The 13410-nt window shown below is 42.1% G+C and overlaps 3 protein-coding genes across 4 annotated transcripts; 2 read left to right on the top strand and 1 right to left on the bottom strand.

Annotated features, from left to right (window-relative positions):
* Positions 1-777: 777 nt before the first annotated feature.
* Positions 778-4697, top strand: LOC306789272 (G-protein coupled receptor 55). The gene is made up of 3 exons (XM_079285133.1): positions 778-812; positions 1346-2090; positions 2919-4697. Exons 1-3 carry the CDS (start codon positions 781-783, stop codon positions 3123-3125), a joined length of 984 nt encoding a protein of 327 aa, XP_079141259.1. The 5' UTR covers positions 778-780; the 3' UTR covers positions 3126-4697.
* Positions 4698-5352: 655 nt separating this feature from the next.
* On the bottom strand, positions 5353-10167 carry itm2cb (integral membrane protein 2Cb). Of its 2 annotated transcripts, none has more exons than XM_079285136.1 (6): positions 9977-10167; positions 7872-8009; positions 7531-7722; positions 7317-7427; positions 7026-7176; positions 5353-6508 (listed from the first exon to the last, which is right to left on the bottom strand). In XM_079285136.1, exons 1-6 carry the CDS (start codon positions 10061-10063, stop codon positions 6417-6419), a joined length of 771 nt encoding a protein of 256 aa, XP_079141262.1. In that variant the 5' UTR covers positions 10064-10167; the 3' UTR covers positions 5353-6416. The 2 variants fall into 2 exon arrangements, with proteins under 2 accessions (XP_079141262.1, XP_079141263.1); XM_079285137.1 differs by having other exon boundaries at positions 7531-7719.
* Positions 10168-11814: 1647 nt separating this feature from the next.
* On the top strand, positions 11815-13410 carry hes6 (hes family bHLH transcription factor 6). The gene is made up of 4 exons (XM_079285140.1): positions 11815-12121; positions 12217-12303; positions 12451-12532; positions 12845-13410. The coding sequence occupies exons 1-4, from the start codon at positions 12047-12049 to the stop codon at positions 13261-13263; spliced, it is 663 nt and encodes a 220-aa protein (XP_079141266.1). The 5' UTR covers positions 11815-12046; the 3' UTR covers positions 13264-13410.

Raw genomic sequence — 13410 nt, 5'->3', positions numbered from 1 at the left:
ATGGCAGAAGCACAGTCACCTTCAGTTCGAGCCCCGACTTTGGAACAGTCACCTGGAGATCTGATGATGCGGTTTGACTCATACGGGGTCACATTTCTTCTATACTTCTATGTAGCTTGGGGCCAGACCCAGATGTGCTTTGAAAAGCGATCAGTAAAATCTCAAATCAAATTCTTAAACGAACAGGGGAGCCAATGGAGAGAGGCCAGGATCGGAGTGATGCGACGTCGTCTGTTGAAACCAGTGAGAAGTGCTGCGACTACAAATGTGATCTTCTCTTCCAGCAATTTGCAGTGATCGTGTGTGCACATCTCTTTAAAAAGCATAGAAAGGTAGCTGGACAGGCTGCCCTCTGCCCTGATTTGAAATGGCTTTACACATCTAAAGACAAAAGCATGATGTTTGGCATGACTCAGGAAGTGGTGATGAAACAACAAAGGGAAAGCAGAAGTGTGTCTGGCACGAAGCAGCCAGTCAGCCACTCTGAACGTTCCCCTGAAAGACTGGCATCCGTGAGGTAAGAGCAGCAACATTTTCCACTGCACAATGTACAGAAGAAAGTGCTCGGTTAGTGTTGCATTTAAATGTTAGCACAACAGCACTTTCTTTAATTATTTTAATTACAAGCCAGACTTTCATTGTTAAGATTCTAAAATTCGAGGATATAAGTAAGGAATACGTATAAAGGAATTGCAAAATATTTTAGACTTGATATTAGTTGGAACGACATTGATTTAAATGAGCAAAGACCTCGATCTGGATCACTTGAATGGGCCAACGATGTACTGCCGACGTCTGCAAACGCTATCTATGTGAGTAACATATGCTTGATAGTGGATGATTTTACTTCTTCTACACACACCACTGAGGGAGCTTTGGGGTTTTCTTTATCACAAGATCACATTTACTGCAGCGACAACTGCAGAGACCAAAGACTTTGTATTAAATTGTGTTGAAATCACGAAAGCCTCAGATCCTTACGGTACTCTTTATTTGTGTTTGATGAAATAAATATCAACATGTAAATAATTCACCAATGTATTTCAAACAATACTTGACTTATTACTTCTAATCTAAACTTACATTGAAAATACTGTTCAGAGCATGTGAATGAAACTAATATGATCAACTTTTTTCTTGGTGACTTTGTCGTTTACATCTGAAAGCAGATACAGAAACAAGTCGACAGCTTCTGAACCCACACAACGGGGCGGTTTCTCATGGCTCGGTGGAGTGGTGTATATATTGTTCTGTGTGGGAACAAAGAGTAATGACAGGAAGGACAGATTCACTTTGAAGTCCCCACAGAGCTTGTTGAAATCAAATCAAACTATTTCCCTTGCAGCAGCAGCAACGACACCATGACAAGCAACTGCTCGCTTGAAGTGGCGGACCACCTGATGAAATATTTGGAGCTGTCCATCTACATCCCCATCTTCCTCTTTGGTTCCATCCTCAATGTTGCAGCGCTCTTGGTGTTCTGTGTCTTTCTGCGTAAATGGACGGAGTCCACTATCTACATGACCAGCTTGGCTCTGATGGACCTGCTCCTCCTCTTTCCTCTTCCCTTCAAAATGAACGCCAGCCATCACCTCTGGCCTGCCTATCTCCAACCTCTCTGTTCGGTGTTGGAAAGCCTGTATTTTGGTGGGACGTATGGCAGCATCTACACCATCATGTGCATAGCTGTGGACCGATGGATGGCCATCTGCCACCCGTACAAAGCCAAGCAACTGCGTTCACCCAAACTGGCCCTGGGGACCTGCATCGGGGTCTGGGTGCTGGTGCTGGCAGCGGTCTCTTCGACCACCTATCGCTTCAGGGAGGCCCAGCAGACGAACTTCCACTGCTTCCACGAGTTTTCAGAGAAAGGCTGGAGGCCTCCGCTCATCATCTGCCTGCTGGTGTTTGGCTTCCTGGTGCCTGCGTTGGTGGTGGTTTACTGTTCGGTCCAGACCATCTGGGCGCTTCAGCGGTCTGGCAAGCACAGCGCCCAGAGCCGCGCCTGTGTGAAGATCATCTACAGCAGCCTGAGTGCCTTCCTGCTTCCTTTCAGCCCCAGCCACCTGGGCATCCTCCTGCAGTTCCTGGTGAGAGAGACTGCGAGTTCATTTTAAGCAAACTGAGCTCTAAAGTGAAAATGATGAAGAAGGTTAAAGTAGGTAACAGATAAAAAGACAAACTCGCCTTATTTAGTAGCTGTTCTGGAGGTTTTCGTCACATAATCTTCATCAGCAAATGGGGTTTAGAACAGTTACGATGTAGACGTTGATATTTATTTTTTAACAACTTCTTGTCCATGCGTTAGCCAGTGGGGCACACTCACATGCATGAACATGCAATAAAGAGAGTGCCGCCCCGGCAATGTATGAAAGCTGTTACATTGGAGTTAGAAGTTGTGCTTCGTCCTTTGATTTTAAACTGAGCTTAATGTGACTGATGCAATCAGGACTTTTTGTTGGTGTTGTTGTTTTTTTTGCCAGGTTTGGTTAGAGAGATGACAAACCCATGCGCTTACGGTTATACTATTCTATAGGACAGATATAGACATCTTATCTTATTTTATTCAATTTAAATGTTACAAAGATATGTGCATGGAAGCAAAGAAAGCAAGTGGTGAAGCATATAATGCACTGTTCCTTTCATTTCAGTATTAAACATGTCATCTTTGACCATTATATTTCAATATATATAAGGCTGTATATCATTTTAAAAAGATCCTGGAGCTACGACATAAACAGATGAATAAAAAAATATTCAAGCTCATCACTGACGTTGACCTGGCACAAAGAGAGCGTCTTCAAAAGGCCTGACAAGAACCTGCACAACCACAACAGAGTTCCCACTGCTGGGTAGCCTCTAGTGTTATTGTAAGATGGCCGACTAATGTTTCTCTGTCCTCTATCACATGATTGCAGGTACATCAAGGAGTGATTCAAGACTGCGGCAACAAGACGAGGATCAGCCTGTTCCTACAGACGGCGTTGTGCCTGTCCAACATCACCTGCTGCCTGGACGCTCTGTGCTACTACTTCATCGCTCATGAGGTGAGGAGCCCCAAACATACCTTCAGGGTATCAACGATCGGCCAAAGAAGAGCCACCTACAGCACTTCAGAGGTCTGAAGGCACACTTGACTTAAAGTAAAACATGATATTTGTACTCAGAGGACGGCTGGAGGTCTGGCTTCATGTATTTTAGCAGGGCATTGAAACTGAAAAAGAGACGGTATTGTTTCCAGTAGCTGATGGGTGAAGTGTGGCATGCGTTTAGAGTAACGGGTCTGAGTGCGATCTCATTTAACCACAGTGTTTGAGATTAAGGCTGAGCGGAAAGGGTCTGACGAGCTCTGATACAGGATTTGGTCCAGCGACAGGAAGCCCGTATCCTCTGTAACCTCAGACAGCCCTGACACCCAAAATGTAGGAGATGGTGAGGTTGTGAGATGGCTTCATGTCGTCCATTCCTGCACACCGATTAACTGATGTGGGGTACGATTCGTTTCAAAGCAGGAAAATCATTGCAGAGCTTTGTAGTCAAAGGCGCCAATAAACTTTGGACCAATGTGGTTCAATAGCATCTCGTATATAAAATGCAGATTTGAATAAAAAGTCAACTTGAAGAAGTAAATTATCAAAACTGAAGCAAGTAGTAAGTATATTAATGTAACTTACAGATTTCATTCAAATATTAATTCAAATATTGACTTACCTAATATCAAGACACCAACCAGTTGAGATCTGAAAAAACATGAATATATGATGATTATTAATTGATAATTAGTTATAAATAATAGCTTATTGACAACATATTTTTTATCAACTCAAACTGATACTTAAAACATTGTATTCATATGGAAATTGTTGACATTGTGTTAGGTAGATCACTTAGAAAACTGGGAGCATAGCTTGAAAAATGTATTCAACCCATGCATTCTGGGAATTCTGACGTTTTTGTTTTGTTTTGTATTTGGTGTGGAGGGACGTTTGTGTGTTAATCGTGTACATTTCTTTTGTAAATAAAGCCTGAGGCTGAGTGACAAACATGTTCTGCTTGTATAGATTTGAAATAGATCTTGACCGTATCAACTATATATATAATATAAATATATATATACATATTATAGGACATGCTTATTTGTCATGACATATGTGAATATGTATGAATATAAATATGCACTTTTTATTAGTTTTTTAATTACATTTTTTACAATATAACTTCAAACGTGCAATAATATTATTAAAATTGTTTAAAGCCTGCTATTAATAGCCTCACATGTGTACTGTTGTGATATTAGTATGTTTACGAGGATTGATGTGAATGTCAGAGTCAAGCCCAAACAGGAAGTTGCACTCGCAGTACATTAGGCCGCTCTCTGTTTTATTTTGCTGACGTTGAACAGAGTTACCTTCTGGCAACAGTGGAAGGTTTTTCATAAGTCTCGATTGGGGGATTTTAGTGTGTATTAATGAAACTATAAAGCTTTATTTTATGATACCGTCATGTTTTGGTTTACTTGCATCACTTGTGTCTCGATACTTTTGCACAAGCCTCCTCTTTGTTGACTTTCTCTGTTATTGGTCTGTGCTCAATTCAGTTTTATTTCCATTTTAATTTCTGTTTCTGTTGTTTTTCTTAAAGTGTAAGTTGTTTTTCTGAAGCCATGGAGATTCTTGATCTGCTCTTTTTCTGTTCTTCAGTGCAAGTGGTCTGAAAAATAAAGTAAGCCCAGACAAGAACATAAAGACATGAATATTTATCAGAGCAAAGTCCTTCGGAGGTGGATTATGTAGATTTCGCTGACTAACATGTGTTTGTATTTTATACCACATGCACTTAGCTTTATGGCCGATGTCTGTTCTAAAACGACACGTGGCTGCTGAAGAAAGTAACAGAAATTATTACTTTACTCAGCTTTTCTCCATTATATGCATGACATGTATTTTGAAACCAAATCCTCCTCTTCCCTTTTAAAGTGAAATACATCTAACCACAAGAGATTCAACTTGTGATTTGTCACATTCACCATGGTGACGCTGCAGTTTTACGTTCTGTAGAAACATTCTCCTCAGATAGTGAGCGTCACATTCAGATACGTGTAGACTGCCCAACAGGAACTGAACTGATCGGGGCTTTGAGTTTGTTACATTGTGTCTGCAGCTGTGATATTTTATATTGGTATACTTTATAAAGACTAGATGCCTGATTAGAAGCTGCACACCTTGAAATAATCACAAAAACTACTCTACCCTATCATTTTCATATTCATGATGTGTATGATTTACTGACACTGTTGCTGATTAACATCCAATACACACAAAAGTTTGATAATTTATTCTTAAAGCAGCAAGATATTACAAGAAGAATCGACTGTACAATGAAAGAAAGTATCCAGGACAATGACATATGAGCACATGTCACATGTCTCTCAACAGACTTATTTGCTCCAAGTTTTACATGAGGAAGACACCCCAATGTTTACTAAATTTTGACAAATAAACATTGTAGAGATTATAATGCCAGAATAGGACCGATTGGGAACTGGCGAGAGCTAAAGACAACAGGCAGAATCCAAGTGAAGAGGAGGAAGAGCAGGACAAAGTGTTAGCCTTTGATATCATCTACAGTAAGTGATCGAAACAAAAAAGCACTCTTTCTAAATATTTCATATATCCTTAACACGAAGCGTAGCATCTCTGACAGCAGACTTTGGTTCCTTCTGTCCCTCTAAAGCACTGCTACTAATTACAGTCTAAAGCCTTTATATCCAAGGAGTAGGAAAGTGTGATGCCAAAGGAAATAAAGAGACAAAACAAGTCGATTTCAGATAAAAATCTATGCATGTAGCAATGTGAGATCCAGAAGAAAATCTATTTACAGTATATATTGCTTAGGAACAATCAAAGTTATGTACACCCTTCATTAATGATACAAACCAACAAAGAAAAATCTAAAGTACATGAGGTATGTTTCACTATTTCGTGACATTCAAAACTAAATAAAAAAAACAACCAAGAAACAGATATTAACATGAGTGCACCATGCAAGCAGCTTCAAAAATACCCAAACCATCACCCACAGTGCACTGGGGTACTAAATAACAACAAGGGCATTTCTAAAATAAATCTAAATCAAGTCTTAATCTGATGTAAATGAAACTAACTGACACACATTAACATCTTATGTAGTGCTTGACAAGCTACAGATATATCCAAACACATTTATAACATCAGACTGTGAATAAAAAAAAGACATTAACATCGTACATGAACAAAAACAAGAGCATTTCCAACTTGAGACGAGAAACAAAAAGTAAAACTGTTGGACAGACGGTTGCTCTTAAAGTGCAGTTCAAAGCCTAAAGAATTCAAGAGGTATGCTTTCAGAGTTGGATGGCTGTTATTTCCTCCTTAGATTTAGAACCTGTCGCAGATGACTGTCTCAACCACAAATGTGTTCTCGAAGTGCCGAATGCTGTGGCACCTCTTTGTCTCGCGCCTCTCAATACCTGGAATAGAAAAGAAGACGCATTTAGATCACTGCTCAGCAATGGAGGTTTGCAGTAGTACCGGTGATGTTATTTCTCGTGCTAAAAGCCTACGCGTGTTCCCCACAAATCACGCCCTTATATGTACTGAGGGGAAGCTTGTTGCATCATATCTCTCACACCAATGAAAGAAAGCAACGACGGAGATATCGCTGAGGCGCATCACTACCTCCTCCACAGTGTGTGGATGTGTCCGCTGCACTACCCGTGACTCACTTAGCAGGAAGTTCCCAGGCTGCGCCCACATACGCACACTGACATGATAATCAGGCTGGTAGAGATACAATGTCTGAAATGGACACTAGGAAACCCCTATTTGGTTTTGGTTATTTTCTGCTTGGTCACATTACTAAACACTTACTGGTCTTGGTGTGAAAGAGGGGGATAAATTAGCAGAAGTGACCCATCCCTCACATTTAGCATTTCATACTGCCGTGATTCAGTCGACTGGAAAAAGGAAGTGGATGTGGGCACTCACGTCTGTGCTGATTGCGGCGTCTGAGGCGGTAGGTTTCTTTGCCATAGCAGAGTCTGTGGATGAACGAGCCCAGCTGCCTCATGTTCCTCACCCTCCCCGTCACCATCATCTCTTCCTGGATGATGTAAGTCTGAGGAAGGTACGTCCCTCTCTGTGGCAACACAAACAAACACAAATTAATCAGTCGATCGGTCTGTGGGGAGAACACTGCACACCGGAAGATGGGAATATGCTGTCGTTCATCTCCAAACGACGCTTTCACATCAGCAGAGAGCGGAGAGTGTGCCTCACCTTGACATTGACGAGCAGCTCCCACAGGTTCCGTGGAGGCATCACCAAGGTTGTGTTCAGCTCGGTGATGTAGCATTTGTCCAAAGCAATGTCGTAATAAGCTGTGAGGCCCTGAAATCAATTTAAAAAAAGGTTACAACCTAAACTATAATGAAACACTCACAAGAAAATGCAATGAGAGCAAAGCAGTGAACATACGGAGGCATTGACCTACCCTCTGAAAGTCGTGGATGATATCGGCGGGGTCACTGCCTCCGAAGTGTGGCACGGGTACACTGATCTGCTCGTAGTTGTCGTCAAGGTAAATGCCAACATTCTCCTCGAGTTCCTGTCGGCCCCTCAGAGGAGCGTACACGGAGTCCTCGTAGACAACCCGGCAGTGGAACAAGCTGTCTTCCGGAATCTGCTAATGGGGCGCGATAGAGCTGAATTAGCATGTGACATGTTTTTTACTTTAAGTTGTATCTTCTTTTTTTTAATATTTGTGTTCATTAAACAGTCTGTGCCACTGGGTTCAAGATACAATCTAAGAGAAGGGATCCAGCATGAACTGACCTGAGGTATAAAGTAGTAGCGATAGACATAGATAGAGGACAGCACCAGTCCTGACATGAAGACCACCAGGCCAAAGGTGAGGCAGCAGAGGCCGGCTGGAAAAGGCTTTTTGTGCCTGACAGGAAGAACCAGCTGCCCCTGTGAAGAGAAGAGCAGTTTGGTTAAGAAAAGTCCGCTAGTTTGCCAAGAGATGTGTAAACTTAACCTGTATCTTTTGACATGATGGTATTACATGGTATTTAGTAGGACCCTGAAGCTTTCACAACATAAGGTGCAAAGTGATGAACAGAACATGTCGGGTTTTCCGTTTCTATGACGTTAATTGTGACAGGAGGTGGTTGCAAAGTCGTCAGTAATGAGAGGAGATCTGACAGACGTAGGACGTACTGAAATGAAACGTACCAGATGCCCACCCACAGTCTGCTGCCTCTCACTACTACTGTTGCTATGGAGAGCGGAAGCAGGGAGGACAGATTGTGCCAGGCTCTGACGAAGATGCTGGCACGTGGCCGTCTGGGTCTATTCTTGGAGGCCTACTTCCACACTCCATATTTGTTAGTTCCTTCGCGCCCTCAGTGGGAGTCAAAGCGAGAGGAATTGCGTGGAGGAGTCCCTCAGCGGAGGCGGACACATTAATAGATCTACACACATTGGCTCCGACGCCTGGCCTACTGTCGCAGCCAATCAGAATTCATACAGCCTGTTAGATCATGGCTTATTCTTCTGTTGACGTAACAAACGGGTGAAAACTTGTATGTGCCGAAGCGATGGATGCGTCATCAAGTTGTCATCATTGTGTACAGTGTGGTGGGAAAAAATAAGGGGGCTTAGACAGGCATCCATTGTGTGCCAGATATCTAATTATGTTTAACTCCTGGGAGGTAGTCCAGAAAGGAGGCTAAGAAGAACAGGACTTATTGTGACAAGCCCAGACATTTAATCCCAACTGGGAGATGATGATCAGGCTGGGAACATGATCAGGCTAATTCAGTACTATCTATCTATCTACTTTAAAGCAGTTTGTTTCATTTGGATCAAAATGTTGTAATACCGGTTGAGCCCTGTTGAGCAAAGGATTTGGGATATGCCATGTTGCAGATAAATTGCAGGTAATCAGTTGCTATTGTAACACAATGAGATTGTCAGTTCCTCTCTGAACCCCCCTTCAAATTAACTGAGATCCGGCTCTTACTCATAGGATACAGGAATCCCTTTGGACAAACTGGTATTTTTTGCTAATATTTAATCCTGATTTTTTATGACAATTTTGATACAAAAGCGCTATGCCTTCTGATCACGTGCACTGTAGATATACAACACACATTAATCCTGGATTCCCACTCTTAATCACAGGCTCGTAGTCTATCAGGCGCTACCTGCAGGATCCACGTGGTATAGTCTGGTGACGCCACTAACTGGTGCAGTGATTCTACTACAGTTCTGTTGTTTACTCATGTTGACAGAAACTGAGGCTATTTGCATTCCTGCCGCCTATTCTGACAAAGGGGAAGGTTTTACCTTTACATATTTGCATGTTTAGACTTATATTACATGTAGGTATGAACCATTTCGATTACTTGTGTGATATTCTGCTGAAGGCACAATTACAGGGCAGTCATCTGCAGTGTGTCCTCGCGGTGGCCAAACAAGGTGACGTAATGTCAACATCCCCTGGCTGGGATGGTCTTGTATGATGGGTCTTTTTCATTGTTATTATGACGTTACAGTGCAATAAGCTTTTTTTGTCAGGAATAGTGTCCTAGTAGTAACTGCACCAGAAAAAGTAACGTAAAAAAACTGCACTAGTGATTTTCAACCATTCAGTAGCATTAAAAAAACCAACTGCAACATAATATTTTAAGGACATCCTGGCTTTTGAATACATTTTCAAATGCATCATCAAATAGGTCACGAAGTACCAGTTCAAAATGAAATCCCAACGAGTGGCATGACGATGCATAACCATGCAAATCAAACAATCCAGCTTAAACGAATTTAGTTAATCTACTTAGCTATTATTACATATGCAAAATGTGTACGAATGCTATACTGAGACACAAGACAAATGCAACAACACAAAAACAAAAAAAAGAGTGCAAACTCACGTGAGCCTGAGGTATAATGATCTTGTCTTCATCGATCTCTTTTTCAGGCTTCTGCGCCGTAACTGCCTGGAAAGTGATCTTCACCATGTTTGTTTGGTCAGTGTATGTTTGCTTTATCCCGTTAGCTGATCTCAGTGCGCTGGTTTCATCCACCGAGCCGGGAAGATTATATAGCAGTGGACCAGTCTCGCCCCCGGGGATCGCTGACCTCAGAAGAGCGTATTCTCTGACGAACAAGCACTGTGTGGGTCTGCAGGAAGAGACGCCTCGCGGCTGTCAAAATAACAGTTCAGATCTGGCTACAAAATTACATTTAACACGAAATACGCTGTTTGTGGGCTCTTTGGTAAACACGTTAATATGATTTATGTTTGAAGCTGTTTTGTATGAAAATAAACTATTTTCATCTCCTGTTTGTTGGTATTAGACTACGTTGTGCCCTTATTCTGAAGGCAAGTGCCCGATATGGTAGTGCTTTCCGTATTTTATTTAAAGCTGCATGTCTTGTTCTCAACACGATCATCCGGAAATATAGGGTTGTTTCAAAATCTCAGCCAGCAACCAGACTGCAATAAAGTTAGCTCCATGTCACTAACACTGATAATTATAATGATGGTAATAATAACGTTTGCACATGGGCATTAGCAAGGCATGTACTGCATACAGTGGTGTACAGTGCAGTACAATGTGTGCTATAGTACAATGTATACAGTAGGTTTGAGTATTTAATGTATAGTTTATAAATTATAGTATAATGCAATGTAATATGAGTATTTAATATAGTATAAACCTGTAAGAGGACCTAAAGCGCATTTTACATTTCACTGCATGTGGCTACAAAAGGTATTAGTGTTGTAGATAATAAAAATAAAAATAAAAAAAAGTTACAAATTCTTAGCTACAGACGAATTTCAGAAATACAAATGTCATGGTCAAATCATCAGATGTAATTATTATTTTTCGATGCATGTATAAATGGCGGCCACAATCTTAACAACCAGCAGCCAGACTATCAACAGTGTACTGCAGCAATAATAGTGCTGTAACAGTGGATCACTGCAAACCAAACTTCATGAAATATATCTACCCGTTGCACAACACATGCAAATTCGCAGACCTGCACACAGCTCTTGTCACCATTTAAGAATAGCCACGAGTGTGTTCATATGATTCACAACCTAAATAATGTGTTTGAGTTTAAAAACATGACTAACTATAATTATACTAGAACTGACAATGAAAACGTTCAAATACAGGGATGATCTCTTTTTTTGTGACAGCATTGTTTCAGGCTGCTTAATCATTTTGAGAAGCTAAAGGCTCTTAAGTGTACTTCACAAATGGCTCATCACGTCCAATTCACATTATTTAATTTATTTCTACAGAGCACTCGTCCTCATAGGTGCACTGATGGCTCACAATCAAGCAAGACATCCAGCTGACTAATGATGCAAAGTGACAATTAGCAGATAGATAGTGGTGTCACACATTAAAAGAGAGTGCTTAAGAATATTAACATTAAGAAGTGAAATGGTGTTTGTTGTTTTTGCAAAAAGGAGCTTGATACAATGAAATTATCTACATGTGAAGCACTGGTTATAATTTGATTTCAGAGCAATGTAGCATGGTTGTTGTCATGCATTTCTATCTAAGATAAATGCTTTTTATTTGTTACATTATCTCATTCATTTCAGCCAAAAGAGGATCATCTTTCTTGAACCCATCTCTGTTGAATTTAACTTCAGAGCTCACGTCTTTAATCTTCATGTAACGTGAGGTTCAGACTGAAGTTGGGGACAAAAACTGACGTGACCACTGGTGACTAGCGGGTACGAGCCTTGCGCGCCCTGGATGTGTCTCGCTCTCGTCGTAGCCAGTTGACCCATTCATATGTAAATGAACCGTCATATATACCGAGCAGCATTGAGTAGCCCAGTCTTTCTGCAAGCTTTGTTGGCCGCTGGGATCGCCCGGCCATCTGTCCCATTGACGAGCTGCAACGGCTCTTTGGATTACACGCCGACCTCCAACCCAGTTGGTTTCTGGCAGCGCTTGGGTTAAACTTTTAACATGGCCCCCATCCGTAACGACACAAACGCAGCGGACGGAGGTGTTGACTGCAGTGGCATCAAATCTGACAGAAAGGTGAGGGTTTATGTGGCCACTAAATACAAAGACGCCTGTTTTGACTCGGCTGATAACTGACAAAGTAACTCCATTGTCGGTACTGTTTTTGGCAGATGAGGAAACCTCTGGTGGAAAAGAAAAGGAGGGCTCGCATCAATGAAAGTTTACAAGAACTCAGAGTTATCATGGCGGATGCAGACGTAAGTTCGGCTCCTATGCTTATATGTTAGGCCCCTGCTTTGTGTTGTGTGTTCTGCTCAAACCATTACATTGTCTACATTTGTGTTAGTTTAGCTAGCTTGTGTCGCCAGCGCTGGTTACTTACGCTTTTTTTTCACCCGCTGCAGTTACAATCAAAGATGGAGAATGCCGAAGTGCTGGAGATGACAGTGAAACGGGTGGAGGGCGTCCTGCAGAACCGGGCTCAAGGTATACATTGTTTATCGAACTAGGTTTACTTGACAGTACGCCATTAAACAACTGTTCATTGTAAATTAAACTTTTCACAAGCAAATATTAACCTAAACTTAATTTACATGACGTCATTCCGCCGAACAATACAACCTTAATTTATGACGGTTAGCGCGTTTATCTCCTAATTAACTGCTGCGGCCACAGGTGCGCGTGTGCATCTTCAACCGCGGCTCAGCCAATCAGAAGGCCAACGGTTGTAACTGTCCGTTGGAAATGTCGCTTAGCTAACTCCTGAGCTAAAGCGTGTTTTACTTCATCTTTCCACAGAAGTGGATGCCGTAAACCGGGAGGCATGCGAGCGTTTCGCTGCGGGCTACATCCAGTGTATGCACGACGTGCACACTTTTGTGTCCAGCTGCCCGGGAATCGACCCAACAGTAGCCGCGGAGCTGTTGAACCACCTCCTGGAAAGCATGCCCCTCAACGACGAAGAGAGCCTCCGGGCGTTGCTCCCGGACACTGTGGCAGAGTGCCCCGGCAATAACAGCACTTGGTCCCTGTCTGAGGGCATGTACGCGGCTCTAGTGTCCCCGGCCTCCTCCTCCACCGACGACCTCTGCTCCGACCTGGATGAGACCCACTCGGAGCACAGTCACGTTTCTTCTTCTTCAGAGGAGGCCGACAGCCAGGATGTGTTGGGCTTGCCTTCCTTAGCCTACTCCAAGTCCATGTGGAGACCGTGGTAGATTACGTCAAACAAGATCAATAGCATGTTTATAACTACACTAGATGATTTAATGCGTTGTGTTAGGACGTTTTGTGGGGTAGGCCTCAGCACATGACAATAACACTGCTGAGATGACAACTTTGAAACTTGTTGAAAGGCATCTGAG

Source organism: Melanostigma gelatinosum, assembly GCF_949748355.1.
Source record: "Melanostigma gelatinosum genome assembly, chromosome: 15".
In the NCBI taxonomy this organism is placed as follows: Eukaryota; Metazoa; Chordata; class Actinopteri; order Perciformes; family Zoarcidae; genus Melanostigma; species Melanostigma gelatinosum.
This window is presented reverse-complemented; position numbering and strand designations above follow the sequence as displayed.

Bases quoted from the DNA above. Each gene is read 5' to 3' on its own strand.
- LOC306789272 (XM_079285133.1), top strand. From the start codon at position 781: ATGTACTGCCGACGTCTGCAAACGCTATCTAT. The intron at 813-1,345 runs GTGAGTAACATA...TTTCCCTTGCAG, and splicing joins CGTCTGCAAACGCTATCTAT to CAGCAGCAACGACACCATGA. The intron at 2,091-2,918 runs GTGAGAGAGACT...ACATGATTGCAG, and splicing joins GCATCCTCCTGCAGTTCCTG to GTACATCAAGGAGTGATTCA.
- itm2cb (XM_079285136.1), bottom strand. From the start codon at position 10,063: ATGGTGAAGATCACTTTCCAGGCAGTTACGGCGCAGAAGCCTGAAAAA. The intron at 8,010-9,976 runs GTGAGTTTGCAC...TTCTCTTCACAG, and splicing joins TCATTATACCTCAGGCTCAC to GGGCAGCTGGTTCTTCCTGT. The intron at 7,177-7,316 runs GTGAGGCACACT...GTGTTGCCACAG, and splicing joins AGCTGCTCGTCAATGTCAAG to AGAGGGACGTACCTTCCTCA.
- hes6 (XM_079285140.1), top strand. From the start codon at position 12,047: ATGGCCCCCATCCGTAACGACACAAACGCAGCGGACGGAGGTGTTGAC. The intron at 12,122-12,216 runs GTGAGGGTTTAT...TGTTTTTGGCAG, and splicing joins GCATCAAATCTGACAGAAAG to ATGAGGAAACCTCTGGTGGA. The intron at 12,533-12,844 runs GTATACATTGTT...ATCTTTCCACAG, and splicing joins CCTGCAGAACCGGGCTCAAG to AAGTGGATGCCGTAAACCGG.